The sequence below is a fragment of the Callorhinus ursinus genome, unplaced genomic scaffold (assembly GCF_003265705.2).
Source record: "Callorhinus ursinus isolate GAN/ISIS: 27379988/994484 unplaced genomic scaffold, GSC_fseal_2.0 scaffold18, whole genome shotgun sequence".
In the NCBI taxonomy this organism is placed as follows: Eukaryota; Metazoa; Chordata; class Mammalia; order Carnivora; family Otariidae; genus Callorhinus; species Callorhinus ursinus.
In genome coordinates this window covers 35,788,990-35,812,963 of record NW_027397080.1, presented here as the reverse complement: position 1 = coordinate 35,812,963, position 23,974 = coordinate 35,788,990, and the positions used below count along the sequence as shown (strand labels likewise).

The 23,974-nt window shown below is 54.7% G+C and overlaps 1 protein-coding gene across 5 annotated transcripts in view; it reads right to left on the bottom strand.

The window, feature by feature from the left end:
* The window catches only part of MORN1 (MORN repeat containing 1), a 51,338-nt gene that overhangs the window by 20,528 nt on the left and 6,836 nt on the right, over positions 1–23,974 (bottom strand). For 3 of the 5 annotated variants that reach the window (XM_073903482.1, XM_073903481.1, XM_073903480.1), the window contains 4 exons: positions 15,828–15,924; positions 14,463–14,573; positions 5,674–5,797; positions 5,068–5,237 (listed from right to left, as the gene is read on the bottom strand). In XM_073903482.1, coding sequence (XP_073759583.1) covers positions 5,068–5,237; positions 5,674–5,797; positions 14,463–14,573; positions 15,828–15,924 — 502 coding nt within the window. Of the gene's footprint in view, positions 1–1,731; positions 1,914–4,466; positions 4,685–5,067; positions 5,238–5,673; positions 5,798–14,462; positions 14,574–15,827; positions 15,925–23,974 lie in introns of those variants that run through there. The other 2 variants (XM_073903484.1, XM_073903483.1) reach the window with 2 other exon arrangements.

The window sequence follows — 23,974 nt, the reverse complement described above, 5'->3', positions numbered from 1 at the left end:
TCACCAAAATAGGGTATAGAAAACCTGGCGATCATCCACACCCATGAAATTGCCTGTTCTTCTCAACGAAAAGCACATTGTCTGTTCAAAAGTTAAAACAATTCAGCGACTGAACTATTTCATATCAACAAAATAATCAAATACTGACTTTCACAATTACATATTACTGACACGGGGCCTGTGGAAAGAGAAAGCATTTTCTCTCTTCGTTTTACTTATTTGCGTAATTGGAAACCAAGATTTTAGAGAGTTTACTTTCTTAATTGTGGGTTGGATGGGTGAGGAAAAGGGCCGAGAAGCTGGTCCCCGTGGGGTGAGGGCGAGGGCCACACGCTGGAAGGCGCCGGCGTCTAGCTCCACGTTCTCAGTGACTGGAGGGGCCAGGCGAACGCAGCTGGGGAAATCTGGGGATACGGCTGGGCAGCGGGCTGGGGACTGCGCTCCACATGCCCCCCGGTGTTGGCACAGGGGCTCAAGAACGTGGAGAAGCATGGATACTTGCTTTTAAGTGTTAGATGCCGCTCTGCTTTGGTTTCCCGCCACGATGCTTCCCTGTAGGGCAGCTCCAGCCCCTTCCCTCCCTCCTCACCCCAGCACCCAACCTCCTGGCCGCTGAGAAAGGAAACCCAGAAGTACTCAAAGATCTGACCGTGAGGTGGGCAAGGACATCCCGTTGAACTGGCGCATCCTTCCGGTTCGGTTCTTGGAGTGCGGCGGGCGGGGCCGGGCGGGGCCAGACGGCAGGGGTGGAGTGGGGTGGGGTGGGCTCTGGGGCCGCACCCGGCACTAACCCCAGGAGCCAAGGCTGCAGGGGAGGACTGCCAAGTGTCCTGTGATGCCAAGCCCAGCGTGAGGCTGCTTGGGGAGCAGACCTGGTGGCCAGGCTCCCACCCGGCCCTGCCTTTGCCCACCCCTTCGGTTAGGGAAGGGGACCCCCCAGTCCAGGACCAGGGTGGCTGCCCGCACTGTTTCTTGACTGTGAGCGAACCCTGAGACAGAGAAGGAGGGCAGGGGCCATAGGGCCGGGGCTCCCTGTGGCCCTCAGCAGCTCCTGATGCCGTGGGACCCCATCTCCCACATTCCCATCGGTCTAACAGACTAAGCTTCTTCACCTCCAATCCCAGTTTTACCAAACCCATTGATCCGTGCCTTACAGCCCTGTCGTGGGACAGGGGCATGAGATGGAGGGACACGGCGCTTGCGCGCAGGAGACACTGCCTACAAAGAGATGTAGAGGGAGGGCACCCACCTCGTCCCTCCCTGGAGGTGGCAGGAGGCCCAGGGCCTTGCTCTCAGCTGTGAGCTGAAGGTGGGCTCGCTCCTGTGGCTTCCAGACCCTCAGGCAAGCATGGCTGGTTGACGCGAAATAGCCATCCTCCCTTTGTTCTCTGGTAACGGAACCTGATCTTGGCTGGCAAATTGTATTTCCTGTCTCCTTGTGGCCTGGCGTGGTCACGTAACCAGGTTCTGGCCAACAAGGGGTGAGTGACGGGGTGTCCTGGAAGGGATGCTTCTTAGAAGGGACCAGCCGTCCTCCTTCTGCTTCCGGTTTCCATTGTTGGGAATAGGGGCCTGATGACTGGCACCTGTGCAACCCCCTGGGGCCACGAGGTGGTGCAAGAAGGACCACAGAGGAGAAGAGGAAATGAGAACAGGGATCCCTGGTGATCACGGGGGCCATCGCCCCTGCCTCTGAACGTCCATGTGAGCGTGAACATCAGTGGGGTCGAAGCCACCAGTCCGCTGTCAGAAGCAGGCTCCTAGGTGCGCTCGGGAGCACGGACCTGGGGTGGGGTGCTGCTGGTCAGCAAGAGCGCAGCCGCGGGATGAGGCTTCAGCGGGAGCCGGGCTCCTGTCTGCTTGTGTGGTGGCGCGTGCTCGGTCATGGGAGGGCGTCCAATGGCACCTGTGACCTGGGGTTGAGAGGGAAACCCTGGGCTTGGAGGCTGTGTGCTGGGAGAACATTTCAGTGGAACCCCTGCTCGGGAACACAGGAAGTGGCTTCCAGAGGGACAGTCACCTGGGAGATGTTCTGCCCCAGTCTATTTTAGGCGTGTATCGACTGGTCTCTCGGCCTGAAACCCTCCGGGCTGTGGTCTCTGCCCTGCACTTTGGAGGCCTGTCCATGTGTCCTGGCTGCAGGCCACCAGTGGTTGCTCCTCAAGACTGTCAAATGCAGACCTGGTGGCCAGCGCCCACGGCGGCCTCAGCAGGTGCCACCCTCCCCACCCCGAGGCCGGCGCACGTGGCTGTCGCCCAGGTAGGCAGACGCAGTAACTCTTGGCTGGAACTCCTGGCTCGCTGCAGGCTTGAACGGGGCTCAGGGGTCCTTGGCGAAGGTCTGGCAGAAGGAAGAGAGGCGGGATCCAGGAGCCATGCGAGGAAGCGCTGCGCCAGGCCCGCGATAAGCGTGAGAACGACACGGTTTATGGTTTGGCTTTGAGAATAGACGTTCACTCGTCCGAGGGAAAGATTCCTGACATGTTCCCCGTATGCATGGGGGCTGCCATGGAATGTCACACATTTTGCTGTCTTTTAGGATAAGGGATACAGAGAACTTACAAATTAAAGATATCTGTTCCCATATAGTCACAGAATAAGCCACTTCATTAAAAAGAGAGAGAGAGAGAGAGAGAGAGAGAGAGAGAGAGAGAGAAAGCCTTGCCTGCTTTCCACCCAAGCAGTTCTGGGTCTCCCTGGGGCCGTTTCTGGGTTTTTCTCGCTGGCACAAGTGTCTCGCGCACTGCTGGGCTGCCCCACGGCTGAAGCCTCCTCGACTCCACACAGCAAGCTCCCTCGGTTAAGCTATTGTTATCTGGGGTTTTCTCTTGCTTATGGTTGATCCTATCGTACCCGTGGCAGAGCTGACATTTGCAATGGTTTCATCCCCTCTTGGCAGAAGGCACCAGAGGACAGACGGCCAGCCCACGTGTCCATGACCCAGAGCAGACCCAGGCTCCTGCCAACATGTCCGGAGGCTTGGGCGCCGGCTGGGTGAGGGGTGCTCTGGGGCAGCTGTGGGGACAGAACGCTCAGTGTGAATGTCCTCCAGAGTGTTCAGGGGTGGACTGGTCCCCATGAGAGGAGCAGAAGCACAGGGGACCCTGACTGGCCCCCGGGGCAGGTGTGTGCGTCGCTAGCGTGCCACCCTGTGAGGGGACAGGACAGGGTCACCATGGGGTTGGCAATCTTGGGGGCAGAGGCCGCTTGTCATTTTACAGAAGAGGAGGCCTGCACAGAGAGGCTCAGCCATAAAAGGGCAGAGAAGCAGCAGCCCCACGTCTGGCGTCAGCCCCCAGACGCACCTGGCCAAGGACCGGGCGCCCTGGGTTCGGCTGCAGAACTTCCAACAGGCAGCTGGGATGCCTGCAGAGCTCAGACCTGAGTGCTGAGTGTTCTCACAAAACCAAAGGCATGTTCCCCCTGGTCTCCCCAAAGATAATTTTCTGCGGCGCCATACCCCCATCCTAGCAAAGCTAGAAACATCTCTGAACGTGTTGGCAGCCTGAGAGCAGCCCTGCAAGCATGGGGTGAGGCCTGCTCCCCGAGCGGTGAGCCCCCAGACCTGCACAGCGGGCCGGGCCCAGGCCGCCTGCACCAAACATCAAGGAGCAGACGCGGCCCCACTTTCCGGGCCTGGTTTCCACGGAGACCTCATTACAGGCTCTGAAATCCCTCCCGGTGGAAGGCGTGGCGCCCAGAAGAGTGTTTTTACACGGAAATATGAGAACTCTTCTGCCCTGCAGTGTAAAATTGCTTCTATAAACTGGGCTGGAAGCAGATGAGGGGTTGTGGTCAGGCCCCCCAGGGCTCCACCCCACGAGCCTCAAGGGCCCCTGCCTGCCCCTGAGGCATGGGGCTCCCCCCAGCGAGGGCCCAGGCCCGGGTCTAGCCATGGGCCTTGTCGCAGCACTCCGGGTCTGCCTGTCCTGCTCTGTGACTCAGAAGCACCCGTCTGCGGTGTCCACGGCTGGAATCCTAACTGTGGGGACAGCCCCCTCTTCAAAGGGTCGAGGAGAGCGTGAACGCCCCCACAGCTAACGTGCACGTGAATTTGCCCGATGGGGACCCCTGAGCCCCGTTTACTGAGCTTGCCGTGGTCCCCAAGTATCTGGTGCAGCTGCTTCCTGTGGCAATGGCGGGCACAGGGGACCAGGCAGGATCCCATGGCCATGCTCGGCTGGGCCGCCTCGGGTAATGCAAATGCTCCCTCCAGTAAGATGAAGGCCGTATGACTGACGGATCAGGCTGTGTGGGAGGAGTCACGGCCCCGGACACAGTGAACTGCAGAGATGAAACTTTGATTTACCTCCTGAGCACTTGCTTTCCAGGAGTCATTCCGGAATAATCCATGGAAAGGCCAGGCCAGGCACTCCACGGCAGCAGGTTTTCAGGCACCAAGAGCCAAGTGCATGTGGAGATGCTGTGTGCTCTGGGCAGACGTGGAAGCAGCCGGAAAACCAGGTGAACCCGCATGACCATTAGGGCTGCATATGGCGGCTGACTTCAGCAGGTGGGGGCCCCGAGGGCCGGCCCCTACACTCGGGGGTCCTGTCCAGGCTGACCACAGGCCTCCTGGTGACCGTGGCCTTGGTGGGTTTGCCTCTGGGCCTGGCCCTCAGTCTGACAGATGCAGAAACAACCTTGAGACCATCAGCCCAGGCTGCATTCTCCCACCAGGCTCCTGGAGCACGAACAAACCACCTGACTTTACACCGACGGTGATCACCAGACATGCCCGTGGAGAGTGCAGGACGGTCACTGCAGGGGGGCCCCCGGGACCCCTTGTCCCCCACCGCACCGTGGACACTGGGTTTGCACCTGAGGGGCCTAGATGCCCAGGACAGGTAGCTCCTAGCCTGCCTTTCAGCCCACAGCCTTGGAGACTGGCCTTGCAGAGGAGAGGCCCGGCACTATCTTCCTGGGGTGTCCTGTCTCCTCCAGGGTCACCTGGCTCCTCTAGGCTTTATTTTCCTCCTGCCCAGGTTCCGGGGCACCCGCTGTTGCCCCACATGCCCCTAAGGGCTCATGCCACCTACCACCAACCAGGTGGCTAACTCCACTCACCAGGAAGGCCACTGAGCATGTCCCTCTGGCCCCAAGAGGTGTCTGATGGCAGCGCTGGCTCCAGGTCCCCCGTGAGGAGAGGCGGATCTCTGGCACTTTCCAGGGCAGCTCTGGGCTCCAGGCCCCCGGACTTGGGACTCCACAGAGGATAGGCAATGCAGTCAAACCCACTACAAAGGGAATGGGTGGGACTGGGCTTTGCTGGACGCCAAGCGGAGGGTGACACCTGGCTGTAGGGACTCGGTGGCCTAGGGGCCCTTCTGGGGAGGAGGAGGAGCTGAGGCAACCCTCCTGAGACTAAGAGAGCGGGCAGGAGGGAGGGAAGGAGGGGCAGAGGGTCTTCCTCTGGGACCACATGCACCCTGCTGCGGCCCCAGCCCTCCCACCCCCGGCTCCCTGCCCGGCCCCCACTGCCTGAAGGTGCCTTTGCTTCTTCTCCACTAGACTGAGCATATCATGTCTGGCGCTCACTGCTGGGTGCCCAGTGCCCTCGGGTCCTGGCTGGTGTGGGAGCCATGTGGAGATGGGTCTGGGTAGAGCAGTTCTGGGCCATCCCTCCTTGTCCCCCAGGACACACGGGTGATGTCCAGGGTCGCCCATACTCACAACGGGGTCTGGATGGGTGGCTCTCGGTTGTCCTTGTCCATTTTGAAGAAGCTGACCTCTGAGTAGGCCGGGAGCTGCACATACCTGATGCCGGCTGAGATCTTCAAAACCCGGCCATCCTCGCCTTGGAAAGGAGAGAGAAGCAGGCTGTGCCAAGGAATGGCCACCAGAAACCAGGTCTCTCCCTCCCTGGTCCTGGCCTGGGCACCTGTGAGGAGCACTCAGGAGCAATGCTGGCCCAGGCCACAGCTACATTCAACTTGAGCTCCCTGACCCCCTTCCTGGCCTCCCTGCCCCGATTCTTCCACCCCTCGCTGGGGAGCCTGGGCCTCAGGGTTAGGGTTAGGGCCCAACCTAGCTGTGCCCCTGGGAGGGCCTCTCCTCGTTGGCTGTCCTCAGGGCTTCACCTGCTCAGGGGCATGTGGGTGCCCTGGCCGGGAGCAAACACACTGGAGTTTTGTCTCCACCATGATCCTGCCTCCAGGGAGACATTGCTGCTTGTTACCCATCTCCCACCTCTGTCCCCCTTGTGTACACTCCCGAGGCACTCAGCACAGGGCCTGGTCATGTGGACTCTGGGTCCAATGCAGGAGGACAGCCAAGAACCACTGAGCAGTATCAGTGAAGGCCCGTCGTCCAGCCCCTGTGGAAGAGGAGACGTGGCAGGGCAGACACTGCAAACACTCAGACTTGGAAGGAAAGGAGTAGAGAGCCACGGCCCACTGGGGTTTGATCGGCCTCTACTTCTGGTCACCACAGAGTACCTGGAACCAATTCATGCTCCTACTTGAAGCAACCAAAAAAGCAGACAAAATATAATAATAATACAATGGTTTTCAAGATCCTGGACCTCAGGCAAGGACAGAGGCCCCTGAGAGATGGGGGACAGCTGGCGTGGACTCCGTAACTGCCCAGGTCACTAGCTTGAGAGAAGGTGGACTGGGTGCAGGGAGAGGGACTGGGCAAGCCCAGGAGCCTCCTCAGTGAGGAAACAGGGCCAGGAGGCCGGGAGGACAGGCACATAGTAGGAGTCCCGGAGTCCTGAAGGCAGAGGAACAGAGAGGTGCGGGGCCCCTGGGGACACAGCAGAGCACAGATCAGTGCACAAGTGCGAAGAAATGCCCGGAGGCCAGGCTAAGCGCCACACGAGAGGGTGGGAGGGGCCTGGGCTTGTATGGGACTGGGAGTAGTGCTCACTCCCGTTGGCCACACTGGATGCCACGGCACACTGGACAAAGCTCTCAGAAGGTCTTGCTTCAACAATGGGGATAATGGCTCTCAGGCGGAGCTCACCTAACACATCATAAAGGCAAAACCTGAAAGGATCAAATTGTCTCTGTGTCAACTGTGCCCCAGAACAAAGTCCAACAAGAGTTATGGGAACACAGAAATACCCAGCCCCCAAATGGTAAAATTCTCAATGTCTGGCACTAATCAAAGATTACCAGGCAAAGAACGCAGAAAAGTATGGTCCATAATGAGAAGCAACCAACTGAAACCAACCCAGAACTGACCCAGATGTGAGAATTAGCAGGAAAGCACACTTTTTCAAAGTTTTTATAACTGTATTCCATGTGTTCAAAACATAAGTAGGGACACAGAAGATATAAAAACAAAGTTGAACTTCTAGAAACAAAAACTGTGAGAAAAAATATACTGTATGTGGTCAATGACAGATTAGATATTGCAGAAAAAAAGATTCATGAACTTGAAAATATACCTATAGAAAGTACCCAAAATGAAACACCAAGAGGAAAAAGGAAAAAAAAAGAAGAAAAATGAAGGTAAAGAGAAAGGGGGGAGGAAGGGGAAAAAGAATCAATGAACAGTGGGGCAAATTCAATCGCCCTAATCCATGGATAATGGGGCCCCTAAAAGAGGGGAGGAAGAAGTTGTGATGGAAAAACTATTTGAAGAAATAAAGGCTGAAAATCCTCCCATTTTAAAAAGATTTATTTATTTATTAGAGGGGGAGAGAGCAGGAGCACGCGAGCCAGGGGCAGGGGGAGGGGCAGAGGGAGAGGGAGAGAATCCCAAGCAGACTCCTTGCTGAATGCAGAGCCCAACACAGGCTCAATCTCACGACCCTGAGATCATGACCTGAGCTGAAATCAAGAGTTGACGCTTAACCAACTAAGCTACCCAGGCACCACCTTCCTTTTTTAAAAGATTTATTTATTTAGAAAAATTCCCAAACTTGATGAAAACTATAAACCCACAGATCCAAGAAGATCAATAGATCCCAAGCACAAGAAACATGAAGAAAACCACACCATGTCACATCAAAAATAAAACTACTCAAACCAGTGATAAATAGAAAATCTTAAAAGCAGCCACAGAAAGAGCATGTTTGGATAAGGATGACACCAGACCTCTCATCGGAAGTAGTACAGACAAGAAGACAACGGAGCAGCACCGCTGTACTGCTGGGATGACCCAGAATTCTATACTAGGTAAAAAAATATCTATGAAAAATGAAAGCAAAATCAAGATGTTTCCAGATACATGAATACTGAAAGAATTAATCTCCAGCAAGCATGTAGGACAAAAAATGTTAAAGGTTAAGTCCTTCAGGCAGAAGGAAAATGGTATCAGGTGGAAATCTGTATCTACAGAAAGGAATGGGGAGAACTAGAAATGGAAACTATGGGGGTAAGAGATGGGATTTCCTTTTCTACTTGTTAAGTATTCTTTGAAAGATAAATGACTATTTAAACAAAAGTAATAATTATGAAGTGTATTCAATATTTGAACGTCAAACGTATAAAAACATTAGCATAAAGCTTGGAATTGTAGAAAAAGAAGTATATATTATTGTAAAGTTCTTATATTATATGTGAAGTAGTGTGGTATCACTCAAAAGCAGACTGCGATAAATTAAAGATGTATACTGTAAACCTTAAAGTAACCCCTAAAATAAGAAAACAAAGGGCAATAATGAATAAGCCACCAGAGGAGATAGGATGGAATCACAAACAATACTCAATCCACAAAAGGTAGGAATAGAATCTAAAGAGGAAAACACAGCGGTGGCAGATAGAAAACAAACAGTGAAATGGTAAGTTTGAAACTGTTATATCAATAATTATATTAAATGTGAACGGTGTAGGGTGCTTGGGTGGCTCAGTCGGTTAAGCATCTGCCTTCGGCTCAGGTCATGATCTCAGGGTCCCGGGATGGAGCCCTTGTCTGGCTCCCTGCTCAGTGGGGAGTTTGCTTCTTCCTTCCCCACTTCCCCCTCCCCGGCTTGTGTGCTCTCTCGCTCTCTCAAATAAATAAATAAATAAAATTAAAAAAACCCCAAATAAATGTGAATGGTGTAAAAACTTCAAAGATAGATGTGGTTAGATTGGATGAAAAGGCAAGACCCAACTATATGTTGCCTACAAAAAGCACACTTTAAATATAGACTTAAGTAGGTGAGAAGGAAAAGTATGGATAAAGATACACAATGCTGATATTAGTTAGGAGAGAGCCGGAGTGACTATGTTAATATTATAGGAAGTAGTTGCCAGAGCAATGACTACGCCGGGGATGAAAAAGAAAATACTGCAGTGATAAGGGGTCAACTCATTAAATGACATAAAAATCTGAGATTTCAATATACCACTGTCAGTAACTGATAGAACAAGCAGACAAAAAATCAGCAAGCATATGCTAAACTTGAAGGGTAGTATCAATAAAATACACCCGATTGATATTTATAGAATATTCTATCCAACAAAAGGAGAAATCATAATTCTTCTCAAAGTACACACACAACACTTACCAAAATGGTACAAATTCTATGAAAAAAGTCTCAATACATTTAAAGGGACAGTAGATATACAAAGAGTGACTCCAACCACATGGAATTAAGTTAGAAGTTAATTACAGAAAGATCTCTGGAAAATCTCCAAGTATTTGGAAATGAAACAACACACTTCTAAATAACTCATGGGTCATCAAAGGAAATCAAAAGGGAAATTAGAAAGCATTTTGAATTGAATGAAAATGAATACACAACTTATCAAAATTTCCAGGATACAGCTAAAGCAGAACTAAGGGGGAAATTTATAGCAATAAACTCTTGTATTAGTAAAGAAAGGTCTGAAATAAACGACCTTGGTTTCCATTTTAAAAACGAAAAGAAAAACAAAAAAGAGAGAGAGCAAATTAAACCCAAAGTAAGCAGAAGCAAGGAAATAACATCATAATAGGAATTAATGAAACAGAAAATAGACAACAATAGAGAAATCAATGGAACCAAAAGTTGATTGTTTATCAATGAAACTAATAACTTGTAGCCAGACTAGTCAGGAAAAACAGAAAGAAGACATCAATAATCCATAGTAGGGGGGCCCCGGGTGGCTCAGTCGTTAAACATCTGCCTTCAGCTCAGGTCATGATCCCGGGGTCCTGGGATCGAGCCCCACATCGGGCTCCCTGCTCAGAGGGAAGCCTGCTTCTCCCTCTCCCACTCCCCCTGCTTGTGTTCACTCTCTTGCTGTGTCTCTCTCTGTCAAATAAATAAATAAAATCTTTACCAAAAAAAAAAAAAATCCATAGTAGGAACAAAAGAGGTGGTATCAGTGCATTAAAAGGAGAATGAGGGAATATTATGAACAAACTTATGACAATAAATCTGACAACTTAGATGAAATGAACAAATATTCCTTCAAAGACATAAAACACCAAAGTTTACTCAAGAAGAAACAGATAACCCAAATAACCTTATATCTATTAAAGAAATTGAATTAGTAGTTAAAAGTCTTCCCACAAAGAAATTGCAGGCCTCAATGGCCTTCATATTGAAATCTACGAAATATTTAAGAAAAAATAATACTAATTCAACACAGACTCTTCCAGGAAATTGAAGCATGAGGTCAGCATTACCCTGATAGCAAAACCAGACTAAGACATTATAAAAAAAAATTGGGGGCACCTGGCTGGCTCAGTCAGTGGAGCATGTGATTCTTAATCTTGGGGTTATAAGTTTGAGTCTCACATTGGGTACAGAGATAACTTAAAAATAAAATCTTTAAAAAGAAAAAAAAATTCAAGACCAATATCTTTCATGAAAGGACATGCAAAAACTTTAAACAAAATTTTAACAAATGGAATGCCCGGATAATTCGATGGGGGAAATAACAGCCTTTCAACAAATGACACTGGGACAAGTGGACATTCACATGCAAAAGAATGTTGTTGGACCCCTGCCTCACACCACACACACATGAAGATTAACTCCAAATGGATCATAGTTCTCAGTGTAAGAGCTAAACATATAAAATTCTTAGAAGAAAATACAGGAGTAGATTTTCATGACTTTGAGTTAGGCAGTCTTCTTAGATATGAAACCAACAGCACAAGCAACAAAAGAAGAAAGTAGGCAAATTGCACTTCATCAAAATTCAAACCTTTTGAATTTAAAGGACACTACCAAGAAACTGCAAGACAATCCACAAAATGGGAAAAAAATATTTGCAAATCAGATATTTGATAAGGGGACTTATATCCAGAATACATAAAGAGCTCTTAATAACTCACATCAAAAGGCAAGCTACCCATTTTTAAAATTATTTATTTAAAGGTTTTATTTATTTATTTGACACACACAGAGAGAGACCACAAGCAGGGGGAGGGACAGAGGGAGAGGGAGAAGCAGTCTCCCTGCCAAGCAAGGAGCCCAACTCAGGGCTTGATCCCAGGACCCTGGATCATGACCTGAGCCAAAGGCAGACGCTTAACTGACTGAGCCACCCAGGTGCCCCAAGTTACCCCCCTTTTTTTTTAAATGGGCAAGATCTGAATAGATATTTCTCCAAAGAAGACATACAAATTGCCAATAAATACATGAAAAGATGCTCAACATCATTACTTGTAAAGGGAAATGCAAATCAGAAGCACAACAAGATACCGTTTCATACCCAGTAGGACGACTAGAACCAAAAAGACTGATGGTAACAAATGCTGGCGAGGATCTCGAGCAATCAGAGACCTTGGTCATTGCCAGTGGGAATGTAAAATATTGCAGACAAATGAAAGAAAACACATCCAGACTGGAAAGTAAGAAGCAAAATTAAGAGTCTCATGCTCTACCGACTGAGCTAGCTGGGCGCTAGTAAGAAGCAAAATTAGATGATTCTCTATATAGAAAAATTCTAAGAAATCCTCAGGAAAACTAGCAGAGCTAGCAAATGAGTTCAGCAAGGTCAAAGGATATAAGATCAATATTTTAAAATCAATTGTAGTCTAGTATTTCTGAAATAAAGGTAAGGAAACAATTCCATCCATAATAGTATAAAAAGAATAAATATTACACATTTATTAGTGAATAAATTATAATTATTATAAACTAATTACTGATAAATTATTTATCATTTATTAATAAGTTTTAACAAAAGAAGTGCAAGACTTGAACACTAAATATTACAAAACATTGGTGAGAGAAAGTAAAGATATAAATGGGGAGGTGTCCCATGTTCATGGATGGGAAGATGCAGAGCTGTCAATGGCAGCTCTTCCCGGCCAAAGTCAACGCAATCCCTAACAAAATCCCAGCAGGTTTTTTTTTGTTTTTTTTTTTTTTGGCAGAAATGGACAAGCTGATCCTAAAAAAATTGTATAAAATATAAAGTTCCCAGAATAGCCAAACCAATTTTGAAAAAGAAAGCAAAATTGAAGGAGTCTCTAATTTCCAAACTCAGGGTGAGGCTCCAATAATCAAGGTGTGGTGGTAGTGCAGGGACAGACACGTGGGTCAATGGAACAAAATCCAGAGTCTGGACACAAACCCTCACTCTTACAGTGAAGCAGTTCTTGACTGAGGTGCTGAGGCAATTCAGTGGGGAGAGGACCGTCTTTATGGCACATGGTGCTGAGATGGCTGGACATCCACGTGAGAAAAGACAAATTTAGAACTGCATCTTATCCAGAAAAATTAACTGAAAATGGACTGCAGAAATGCAAGAGCAAAACTTCCAGCAGAAAACAGGAGAATATCTTTGTGTACTTGGGTCGGGCTAATCATTCCTATATACGTTACCAAAATTACAATCCATAAAAGATAAAATTGACAAATCTTCATCAAAATTAAAAAACCCTTGGCACTTCAGAAGACAGCATTAAGAAACTGACAAGATGAGGGGCGCCTAGGTGGCTCAGTCGGTAAGATGTCCGACTCTTGATTTTGGCTGGAGGTCATGATCTCAGGGTTGTAGGATGGAGCCCCAACTCAGGCTCTGTGCTCAGCAGGAAGTCTGCTTGAGATTCTCTCTCCCTCTCCCTCTGCCCCTCCCCTGCTCTCTCTCTCTCAAATCAATCTTTAAAAAAAAGTTTAAAGAAAATGACAAGATGAGCTGCAACTGAAACTATTTGCAAAGATGTATCTGATAAAGGACTTGTATCCAGAATACATAAAGAACTCATATAACTGAAAAACAAGAAGAGTAAACAGCCTAATTTAAAAAAAATGGGCAGCGTGTTTGGATAACCATTTGTCTAGAGAAGACACACATGTGGCCAATAAACACATGAAAAGCTGCTTGCTCCACACCACCAGTTGTGAGGGAAGCGTGACTCAGAACTTCAATGGGACGCCACTTGACCCCCTCAGGATGGCTGCGGATGTGCAGGACATGGGGAAATCGAGCCCCATGCCCCTGGCGGGATTGTAAAATGGTGCGGCCACTTTGGGAAAGAGTCTGGCAGTTTCTTTGAAAGTTTACACATAAATCTGCCATGTGATCCAGCAGCTCCCCTCACGGGTGCATAACCAAGACACAGAAAACACAGGCCGCACAAAAACTTGCACCAAACATTCCCAGCTGCCCAAAGTGCAAGCACCCAAATGTCCGCCAACAGACGAGCGGGGAAACCAAGGGCAGAAATGGTCACTGAAGCACCAACACGACCACCTGGGTCACCTCAGCCAAGGACGCCGGTCAGAGACGCAGAGCCGGAGGCCGTGTGTCGTGGGACTCCACTCATACCAAGTGCCCATAGCAGGCACATTGGTGGGAACAGGGCTGCAGGTGGGAAGGAGGGGCCTTTCTGAGGTGAAGGAAATGGTCTGAAACAGAACTGTGGTGCTGGCTGCCCCACTCTAAATTTGCTGAAAATCAAGGAATCACTTAATACATGAGGATTTCGAGCTATATAAAGGACACTGCAGTAAGGTTGTTAAACCAACTGTGACTCTCTTTGATCCATGCTGCTCATCATGGCCCCGTCCTCAAAGCTTCAGAACTCAGGTGAAATAATGGACATTAAGAATCCCAGTCATGAGTTTATTACTGGTGGTCCTGCCCCGGCCACCGCACAGTGACCACCTGGGGGCCGAAAGGCGCACCCAGGGTCCTCTGCCCTGCCGCCAGGCCAGAAGGCCCCTCTCTGCACCAGGCACTCTGCTCACGGTGGGAAGCGCTCTGGGAGGCCGGCTGGTCCACCCTCAGCATCGACACCCGGCTCATACGATTCCTCAAAAAGCAGCCAGATGCTATTGGAGATCTGTCCTCCTCTGATGACCCATGGAGGACACAGGAACTCGCCCCTTGCCAGGCTGAGATGCCCCACGGACGCCAGTGGCCCTGAGAAGTCACCCATCGTCCTGAGAGACATGCAATGGCTGTGGTCACGCGCACACACTCATGATTCACGTGGCTGCCTCCCGCCAGTGGGGGGACTCGCACGCCTGCTACAAGGACATCCGGTACCAGAAGCCACATGTGCCATTTCGTCCCTAGCCCTAAGCACCTGACACCTGTTTATCTTTCTGAAAATCCAGTCGTCACCCTGGAGATGCTTACTCCTGGCCACTTCCCCATTGTTCTGCTGCAGCTGGATGTTCAACGTGAAGGAAGACCCCTGAGCCACATCCATCACCTCCGGACCCAAAATCACGATCCTCTTGGCTTGTGCTGGGAAAGAGCAGAGCAGAGCGCGGTTCAGCACAGGTCAACGGTGGGCCCAGCGCCTGCTTGAGCCCACGTCCCCACCGGGGCCCTCCCACGGAACAGCTGTGCTTCCCAGGGCACCGCAGGAGAGGGATGTGCAGTTATCACACATAGGGCTGTAAATCCCCTGCTCGAGCCACCTCACCCAGAGACCCCAGCAGTCACTCAAATAAGACTGTGACCCCATCCTGAGGGTCAGCTGTGACTTTTAAGCAACTTCTTGCAGAACTGGTTACATTAAAGAGACTTCAGAGGTCCACTGAATGCTGAAGGGCTGTGAGTGAGCGGCTTGTCAGCACTGGGGTTTGCACACGGTGGAATTTCCTGTACATTCTCTGGTTGGTTGGGACTCCGGCCCCGCACTCCTGGCATCTGAGTCAGCAGCTCAATGGGTGCTGGATGAGGCGCTGTAGGCACCTGCTGGGGAACCGGCCAGAGCGCGTCCACACACAGGCTGGACCTGCGGGGCATCCCCTGGGGTCTGGCAGCTGGAGACGGTGTTCTCGGTGTCCGCTTCCCCTTGACTCTCCGAGCCCCCGAGAGTGATGACCTCTGGCACAGCACAAGCTTCAGGGTGTTTAAAAGCAGTCACTGGGAAAGGCTTTAGGACAGGACTTGAGTCTGATCGAGGACGTGCCAGCCAGGCGGGCGCATACACGGGCACGTGTGCAGGGCGACAGGTGCTTCACGGTGATGGGGGGCTCAGGGAGCCCTGCTCTGTTCTGGGGGGACAACCTGGCACCCAGCAGGGTGAGGCCAGAGCCCGCCTCAGCTGTCCTAGGCTTTTTCCAGCATTTGCTGAGACTTGGCTAGGGGGAGGTGAGGACATGGCTTGCCGCCTGCCCGAATCTTTCACACCCAGGGATTCCAACATCCCTAATTTGGGGTGGGCTGGGATCTGGGTCTCTTCCCAAGGTGAAGTTCCTAAGGTGCTCCTGGAGGACCCTGCCTAAGGCTGGCCCGATCCCCAGACCCCGGGACCCTGAGAGCGTGACTGAGCCGAAGGCAGACCAGTCACAAGCCTTTTTGAAACCTGATTGGAATGTGTTTTCCCTAAAGGGGCTGGGGTTTTCGATCTCACCTCACCCCTGACCCCAAACACCTCCAGATTCAGCAACCCCGTGCGAGTGCCCGTGGCCACCTGAGAGAGAACTCAGCAGACCCCAATGTGACCCCACAAGAGGACAAGGGGGAGGCAGGGGTGGGAGAGGCACCTACCCACCGGGTGGCCATTGATCCACATCCCGTGGTAGATGGCCCCAGAGCAGTGGGTCATGTTGCCCAGGCCACTGAAGACGTCACTGTGCCACTGCCCCTGTGGAGAGAGCCGTGTGGACACGTGAGACAGCAAGGGGAGGCCCGTGGGGTCCCCGCAAGCACCCCGCTCCCCTTCCACAGGCCGAGGACCGAGTCTGCTGGAAAACCACCCCCTCAGGGGCTGGGAATCACGCGGTACCGCCCTGCCTCCGAAGGACTCTGCAATTGAATTGTAAGAAGAGGGTCAGTTTGGGGACAATGGCACATATGTAAATGGCTCAAAAAGGGGCACTTTCAGCACAAAAATCCTTTCAATAAAGATATTACATTTGTGCAGGATGGAGGCGCCCCCTGACAGCAGCAGGGACCACTGAGGGGACCTTGGAGCCCACGCGGCACACTCCACCCCCCCACTCGGCTGCCCCCAGAAGCAGCCTTGCTTTCTGAACCACACGCACAGCAGAGTGCGAGAATAACGTGGGAAAGCGGCAACAGTGTTTTGTGGAAAACTTCAAGGTCCTAATGGTATTTTATTTGAGTGTGAATTACTGCTTTTGGAAGAAAAATCAGCCAGAAGCTTGTTTGGTTCTATGCATTTTCTGTGGGAGCTAATTGGGCTCCCGCTTCCCAGCCCTGCTCTCCACGTGGGCCACGCGTGGTCGGTGCCCACGGGTGCTGTGGGAGGCAGCGCAGCGGAGGCCGGCGCCGGGCTCTCTCCCAGGCCTTTGGGAGGCTGTGCGAACGGCCCCCGCAGGCCGCAGCCCTGCAGAGCTCGGACACCCCGAACCTGGGGGGTGGCTTGGAGAACAGAGTCACCAAGCACCAGGGCTGGGGAGCCAGGTCACGTTGAGGGGTGGAGGGAGACCTCCGTGGCCAGGCGCCATCACGGCTGGCCTCTGGGCAGCATCAATGGGTGCCTCGGCCCTGCAACCAGAAAGGAGTCACTGCACACGCACATCCGCGCTTGGGGGTGACACATGCGCCTGTGTGCCCACGTATATACGTGTGCGCGTGTCTGTGTATCCGTGTGCGTGCATGTGTGCAGCGGGACAGCGGTGCTTTCACCGGAATGGGCAAAGTGAACTGGGCGGGAGAGAGCAGAGCAGGAGAGTCCTGGGCTGGGCTTCTGTCCATGGGTCAGGGTGGGGACAGCCCTGGGAGGGTGGCCCCAGAGCCCCGCGGGCACGTTAAGCCCCAGCCCCCCGTTACTCTGCTTGCTGGGAGGCGGTGGGTGAGGCTTGGAAGTGAAGTCGCTGAAATGGTTTGCTTGCCAGGAAACCTTTCCTTTCACGACACCATCCTCAGACCCAAGAAGTTACCAGTTTCAGCTCAGGCGACAGGACTCACAGCCAAACAAACACAAACCCCATAGGAGCCGAACCAAACCCACTGTCCCCAACACCCACCCCGCCCTCTATGTAGAAACCACTGGGCTCGGTCCCCAGGCCTGGCATCAAGAGGTGGTATAGCGGGATGTGGTCAGGCCCAAAAAGCGGGATGTGGTACAGGGGACCTTGGCCACAGGGGAGGGCTGTGCCTTGAAGAGAACAAAGCCTTCATGTGGGGCCTCTCACTTTTCCCCAGCCCCCTTGCTCCAGCCACCCTCCGCCCTCCCAGCGGCAAGAGCAGCGATCTCTGCGCCCACCACGTGCCCTGGGCAAGTCTGCCACCTGCCCTCACATTCCAGTCTTCATTCCTGTCCCTGTGCAGGTGTGCTGAGTTCTCCCCATCCTGCGGGGATGGGCGTGGGGCCTGTGGAGTCTGGCCACGTGCTCATGTGCTCTTCCAGGTGGGAGGCTGGGATTCAAGATGCTGGAGATTGGCTCCGAGTTCAGTCTGCACGGGGCACTGACGCAGCCCCATGCCTGCACCGGTGGCGCCCCACACCTCCCTTGCTCGGCTCTCCAAGACGTGGCTCCAGATGCTCCCACCAGGTGGAGCAAAACCCTGCGGCACTTCCTAGCGGCCATCCCTTCCCCATCCTCGGGGGCCTCTGAGACTCCTGGAGCCCGGAGTCACAGCTCCCACGGAAGGATGGATGGACGGACGCTAGTCATAAACACTCCCTGGCTCCCTCAAGACTGCATGGGGGCTCAGGTCAGCTCAGGCTGAGAGGCTATCCAAACCACGAGATGGCTGCTGGGCCCATTTCCCACGTTGTAGCCATTGCTGCTCTGAGAACGGCCACCTCTCGTCTCCGCTCTCCCTCCGTAGGCCCAGGCCTCTGCAAAGTGCCGGTGCTGCTCTCAGGAGGAAGGCACAGCCTTGGGTTGGCTGGAGAAGGAGCTGATTGGCGGGTCATCCCACACCCACAGCTGTCAAGGACGGCCTGTGGGACCGTGGCACCCCTGCACCCACTCCAGGGGCGCGCATTGCGCTCACCACCCACTGTGTCTTCCCTGATCGGTCACAACGGGTGACCTGAACTCGCTGCTGGAACCTCTGGGGGAGCTGGGTATTCACAGCGTTAATGCAGGACTTCCCCAGGACAAACGCGCCCCAGTGTACAATGTAACTCACCCAGCAGCGCGGAATCTTTTCTAATTAATGTTATAAATCATACCTTTGAAAATACTGCCCTTTCTTAGCTGACTCGCACCCAAAGCATGAACCAATACTTACTAAAGCATTTCACAGAGGAGGCAGTGGGGTTCTCCACGAGGAGGGGTGGGGGGGTATTCCCCAGAGCAGGGGCTCCCTCCACTCTCCCTGGCCCTCCCTGCCCATGTGAGGGCTCATGCACGGTAGGTGCAATGCGGGAAGAGGGGGCAGGGGCCTGTGTCCACACCACAAAGACTGGCAGGATGGGGTTCGGTGTTAGGAAGCGGGCCCAGGGGACTGTGGTGAGGCACGCCTGTCACCCTGCAGTTGCTGGGGCACCCCCAGGACCGAGGGGGATGCTGCAGACAGCCTCCGCAGCTGGGCCCACCTCTGAGCGTCCACAGCTCCCAGGACAGCTGGGCGCTGGGATGAGAGACTCTTTGGGTGCTCTCCCACCACACATGGTGGGAATAAACTGTGAGAAGTATTTGACTCTCTTCTCATTTTAGGGAGCACGTTCTGTTGATTCTGTTTTTCTGAGGGAAGAACTACTGTGCTTCTCCAACTGCGTGCCCCCCCCATGTCCCCTGGTGCTCCCTGGAGCACACTGAATGTCCAGCCTACCCCATCGGTCACGTCCCGCCTCTAGCCCTCCCTGGGCACCAGAGTTTGGCTGGCCACACCAGGAGGGCCCAGGGGCCTGACTTCCCAGTGTCTGCCTCGGGCGGTATTCGGATGGCCTCCCCTACCATTGCCAACCTTGGAGCTGGAGCAGGTGACCACTTTCTTTGAGGTCATGAGCTGGCAGACCAGCGAGGGGTGATCTGGGGTCAGGTCACATATGTGGATATGGCCCCAGGCCACCTGCCTGGGCGGCCCTGCAACTGCCTAGGGGGCCTGGATCTCCAGCTTGTGGGACGGCCTGCCGGGGTGGCAGTGGGCACACAGGCTGGAGCGTCAGGGGCACGGGTGTGTGCCCTGCTCATCCATCTCCCCAACAACAGCAGGGTCATAGGGTGTCGTGTTTGACTTCCACGACGTTGGTCATAAGTTCCTCAGATTTCAAAGTGTGCACTGTGGCTCTCGATGCCTTTCCGTGTCTGTTTCTGATGTCTGATGACATGTGGACCGTGCAGGGAACACGGAGCCTGGCACTGGATCCGTGATGGCTCTGGCAGTCCAGATCCCTCCTCCCGTGAGTGCTCGAACAGACCCAGATGCTCCGACTGTTCTGTGTGCGGTGCAACCCTGCGGTCATGGCCCCACATTCCTGGGCTGTGCAGGGTGGCATGGGGACGTAAAAGCCACTGGCATTCCTGAAGACACACAGGTGAGGACAGTGGAGGCTGGGAGCCACCAGCAGGTGAAGATGCACATAAGGCCGGCCACCTGCTCTGAGCGGCAAGCAGGTGTACCAACCAGCAGGCCTCCCTCTGGGAAAGCCAACACAAGAAGCACAGCCAATGTGCACAGAGTGGCACCCAGGGACAGCCCGGAAGCCAGCTGGGGGACCACACAGGTAGGGAACACTGTGCCGTGCAAACACACACCGGAGTTCACCAGCAGCTCGGGTCTGCTTCCATCCATGGGGGGACACAGCTTGCCTCCACGGCTCAGTATCAGGTCTGGGGCTCCCTCAGGGATTCCGGAATGCTGCCACTCTCGGAGGGGCTGCCCTGTGCCCGTGGGGGTCACCATGCTGCGGCCACGTTCCCGGGAGGAGCCGGTGAGCCTGCTGCTGCTGGGCACGCCCACCCCCATGTCCCGCGGAGGTGGAGGCAGCATGGAAGGTCCAGCGGGTGCAAGCCGGGAGCCTGGGGGTGACCCGCACAGAACCATCACGGGGTAGTGGGGGCAGGAGATGCCCTTTCCAAGATGTGCCAGTTACAACCACCGGCCCCAATCCTGACCACGTGGCTCCTGTCACGACAGAAGAACAAGCAGTTCTGGCTCTGGGATATGTTGTTTTTATGTCCTGACAGAAGATGCTAGGACATTATTTTCAGGAGTGGGTTTTTCCTGCGGCTCATTGCAAGGGTCTGCACTGGGGCGATACTGGTGACGAGGCAGCGGGGACTGAGAGACAAAGGCACAGCTGCCGCTGGGTGGGGGAGCTGGCCGTGCTGGGGGGTCCCCACCCCCTGCTCCATGCGGCCCTGAGCACGCCTCTGCAGTTACACACCCCTCCTGGAACTTCTCCTTCTCCAGGTCTGGCAGGTTCTCTGTCAGACTCGGCTGACATGGGACATGGTCAAGGGAGAGCTCGGCCACTATCGTCTAATCTTTGAGAAAATAAAATTACCTTAAAAATAAATAAAAACCAGAAGCTGGTAGGTCTGTGGTGAGGGGGGCCCAGGGCAGCTTTCTGGGCAGCTTGGAGTTAAAGAGGGTGGGGGTCCGAGGGTGCCTGGGGCCTCGCGTGGGGGCCGACACTTCCTGGGAAGAAAGCAGGAGGTGGCCACACCTGCTGGTACAGGACAGTTCACCTGTCCCGGCCGCGTGGCACAGAGCCTGCACTCCCCGGGTGACAGCAGCCATCAACGCCAGTGGTCCAGCCAAGGGACACGCCGGGTAGGAGGGTGAGGCCGGGCAGAAGAGCCCAGCAGGGATGGAGGGACGCCACATCCCCCCGACGGCAGCAGTGGCCGGCGCTGGATTGTGGACGGCACCAGAACACGTGGGGACGGCCGTCTTCAGGAGGAGGAAAGGACAAGTGCAGGCGAGGGTGTGGACGGATCGGAACCCATGCGCAGCTGCTGGGAAAGTGACATGCGGCAGCCGCTGTGGCAGCCGTGTGGGGCTCCCCAGAAGTAAGTGGGAGCCACCACGGGGTCCAGAAGCTCCTCTTCTGGGTGTGCACCCCGAGGACCTGGACACGGGGGCTGAGAGAGCTGTGCCCCCCCCCCCACGTTCATGGCAGCATCGCTCACAGGAGCCAAGCGGTGGAAGCAGCCCAGGGGTCCATCGGCGGATGGACGGACGTGCAGAACGGGGGCCCTCCACGCGATGGACTATTATCCAGCCTTAGAAAGGAAGGAGCATGGACGGAGCTCGAGGACTTCGGGCTCAGTGAAATGGGCCAGTCCCCAAAGGACAGGTCTTGTAGGACTCCCCGGACACACAGTACCTGCGGGAGTTAGATCCGTGGGGACAGAAAGTGGCGGGGTGGGCACCAGGGGCGGGAGGGCTAGTGTTTCCTGGGGGCAGAGTGTCCGTGTGGGAAGACGGAAGGTTCTGGAGACAGACGGCGGGGACGGGAGCCCCACAGTGTGAATGTGCTTCCCGCCCCGAGCCATACACTTAGCGGTTACAACCACGAATTTTACGTTAGGCGTATTTTACGATATATAAGGATGTGTTTTATAAGAAGGCCGACCATTTTCCCAGTGAGAGCCCAGGGAACGGCTGTGCCCTCACGGGAGACGGCCTTGGGGTAGCGCCCAGCTCCGTCCCACGGCGCCCCGTCTCCTGGGTGACTCTTGAGAACCGGAGGTTGGAGGTCAGGCGTGAGGTGTCCCTGCAACACGGAGAGGCCCGCGCCTTCCCCATCAGCGAGGCCTGGCAACAGAGCGCGGGCCGAGTCTCCCTGGCGGCTCCGGAAGGCGTGCTGGTGGCGGCGAGCGCGTGGGCCGTGTCCGAGGTCACCGTGTGGCTGCAGCCGGACCCCACTGCCCTCCTGGGGTGTGGCCCTTCTCCACACGTCCTGTCTGCACGGCCATCTGGAAGCCGGTTTAAAAGGTGGCCGGAGGGCAGGGGAATGCCGTGAGGGACCCCCATGCACACCCTCCCTCCAGGACCTGGGTGCCCCTCGGCCATCCCGTCGGCGCCCGAGGGGCGGGCGAGGTGGCTGCTCGCGTCCCTGCCAGCATGTGCGGCTGGGGGCTGCCCACCACGAGCACAACTGAGGATGGGGTCCCAGCAGTGCTGAGCTGCAGGGAGCAGGCCAGTTGTCCAAGGTCCTTGGGCACGAGGCTCCAGAAGGTTGGGACGGTGCCAAACAAACGGAAATGCAGGCGGACATGAGTCTGCATCCTGGGAAAGATGCAGCTGGAGGACCAGGCTTCCATGTTCACTCATGTGGGAGGCGCCCCACGTCGAGGACACGCCACCTCCCTTGAGGACGTGTGGGGGTCCTGAGGTCTGCAGGCTGGGACGGCGCAGCCCGTGACACTGAGGGGTGACCGTCCAGGAGAAGTTCTCCTCACTTGGTGAGGAAGCAGCCTAGCCATCGGGAGCTGCAGCCGGGGGGGAGGGTTCAGTCTGAAATCAGGCTCCAGCGGTCAAGTTGGAGCAAAATGTCTCCGGAGCGGGAGAAGCCCCTTGTAAGGCCTGACCCGCCGAACTGCTGGCGGGGCTGGGCTGCCCCCTGGTGGAGCGCTGGGCAGGCGATGGGCGCCTGGGTCAGCCTGGGGTGTGGAGGGCCACTGCCCTAGTCCCGTCCCCTCCTGGCTGAGCCATGACTTGCAGGGGAGGCCTGAGCGGGGGCCCAGAGGGCAGCCACAGCACTGAGGCCCGGCAAGTGGCCGAGGTGCCGAGGGCCAGGAAAGCCTCCAGGAACAGGGCAGCGCCGGGGGCCCCGAAGAAGCGGATGCTCCCTCCACCAGCCCTGTCCAGCCGTGAGGGGACCCACCTGGGTTGGAGACCATGCCATCTGCCCCCGAATCTCACTCAGGCTCCAGGCCGGAACTCCCTGCCCCTCCTCTGGGCCTGTGGCCTCACCCACGAAGCGGGGAGAAGGGCTGAGGCCAGAGGCTGGTGCTTGTGGCGTGAACAATTCTGCTGCCATGCACTGGGAACCCGCCCGTGTCCACCCCAGGCCGCGAGGTGTGCTTGTGCACGTTTGTGGGGATGACTCCGGGTGTGGCGTGGATGGGCGGGGGCAGAGGGAGACCTGCCCTCTGTGTCTCTCTCCCACTGCAGCTCTGGAGAACCAAGGCCAGGTTGTTGGTGGTGCCTGTGCTGGGCCCTACGGGCGGGTCCTGTAAGGACGGATGGTCCCTCATGGAGAAGCAGCAGGCCAGCAGTGACACAGATGCACACGGGGCACACTGGCCCTTGCTGCCTGTCCTGAGGCTGGGGTGCGGTCTCACCCAGGCCAAGCTTGTCTGATGAGCAGGCCAGGCCGCTGTGGGGGGCCGCACGGGCCAGGCCACGATGCCAGCTGCCCCCCCCCAGCGCCCCGCCAGCCATCAGTTACCACCTCTCAGCCCCAAAGCCACTCTTCCTGGCCGGCTCTGCTGCTGGAGCTGGACCTCTCGCCGTCTCTCCTGGCCGCCTGACGCGTGGCTCGTTGGCAGCAGGCCCTGCGTGAACGGCCGTGTGCAGCTGGGCCTGGGCTCCCGCAGCCCTGGATTCAGTGGGCTCATCGCAGCCGCTGTGGTGAAGTCACTGTGGCGAAGTCACCGCACACCACGAGTCTCCCCAAGGAGCCTGGCTGTGCAGGCGGGCCCCAGGTCCATCTTTTGGGCATCTGCGGGGCCACTGGTGCATTTGCTGTTGCCGTTTCTGCTTTTACCCCTTGCAGCACTCCAGAGCCCTGCACTGGCTACCCAGCTACCCATTTCCAC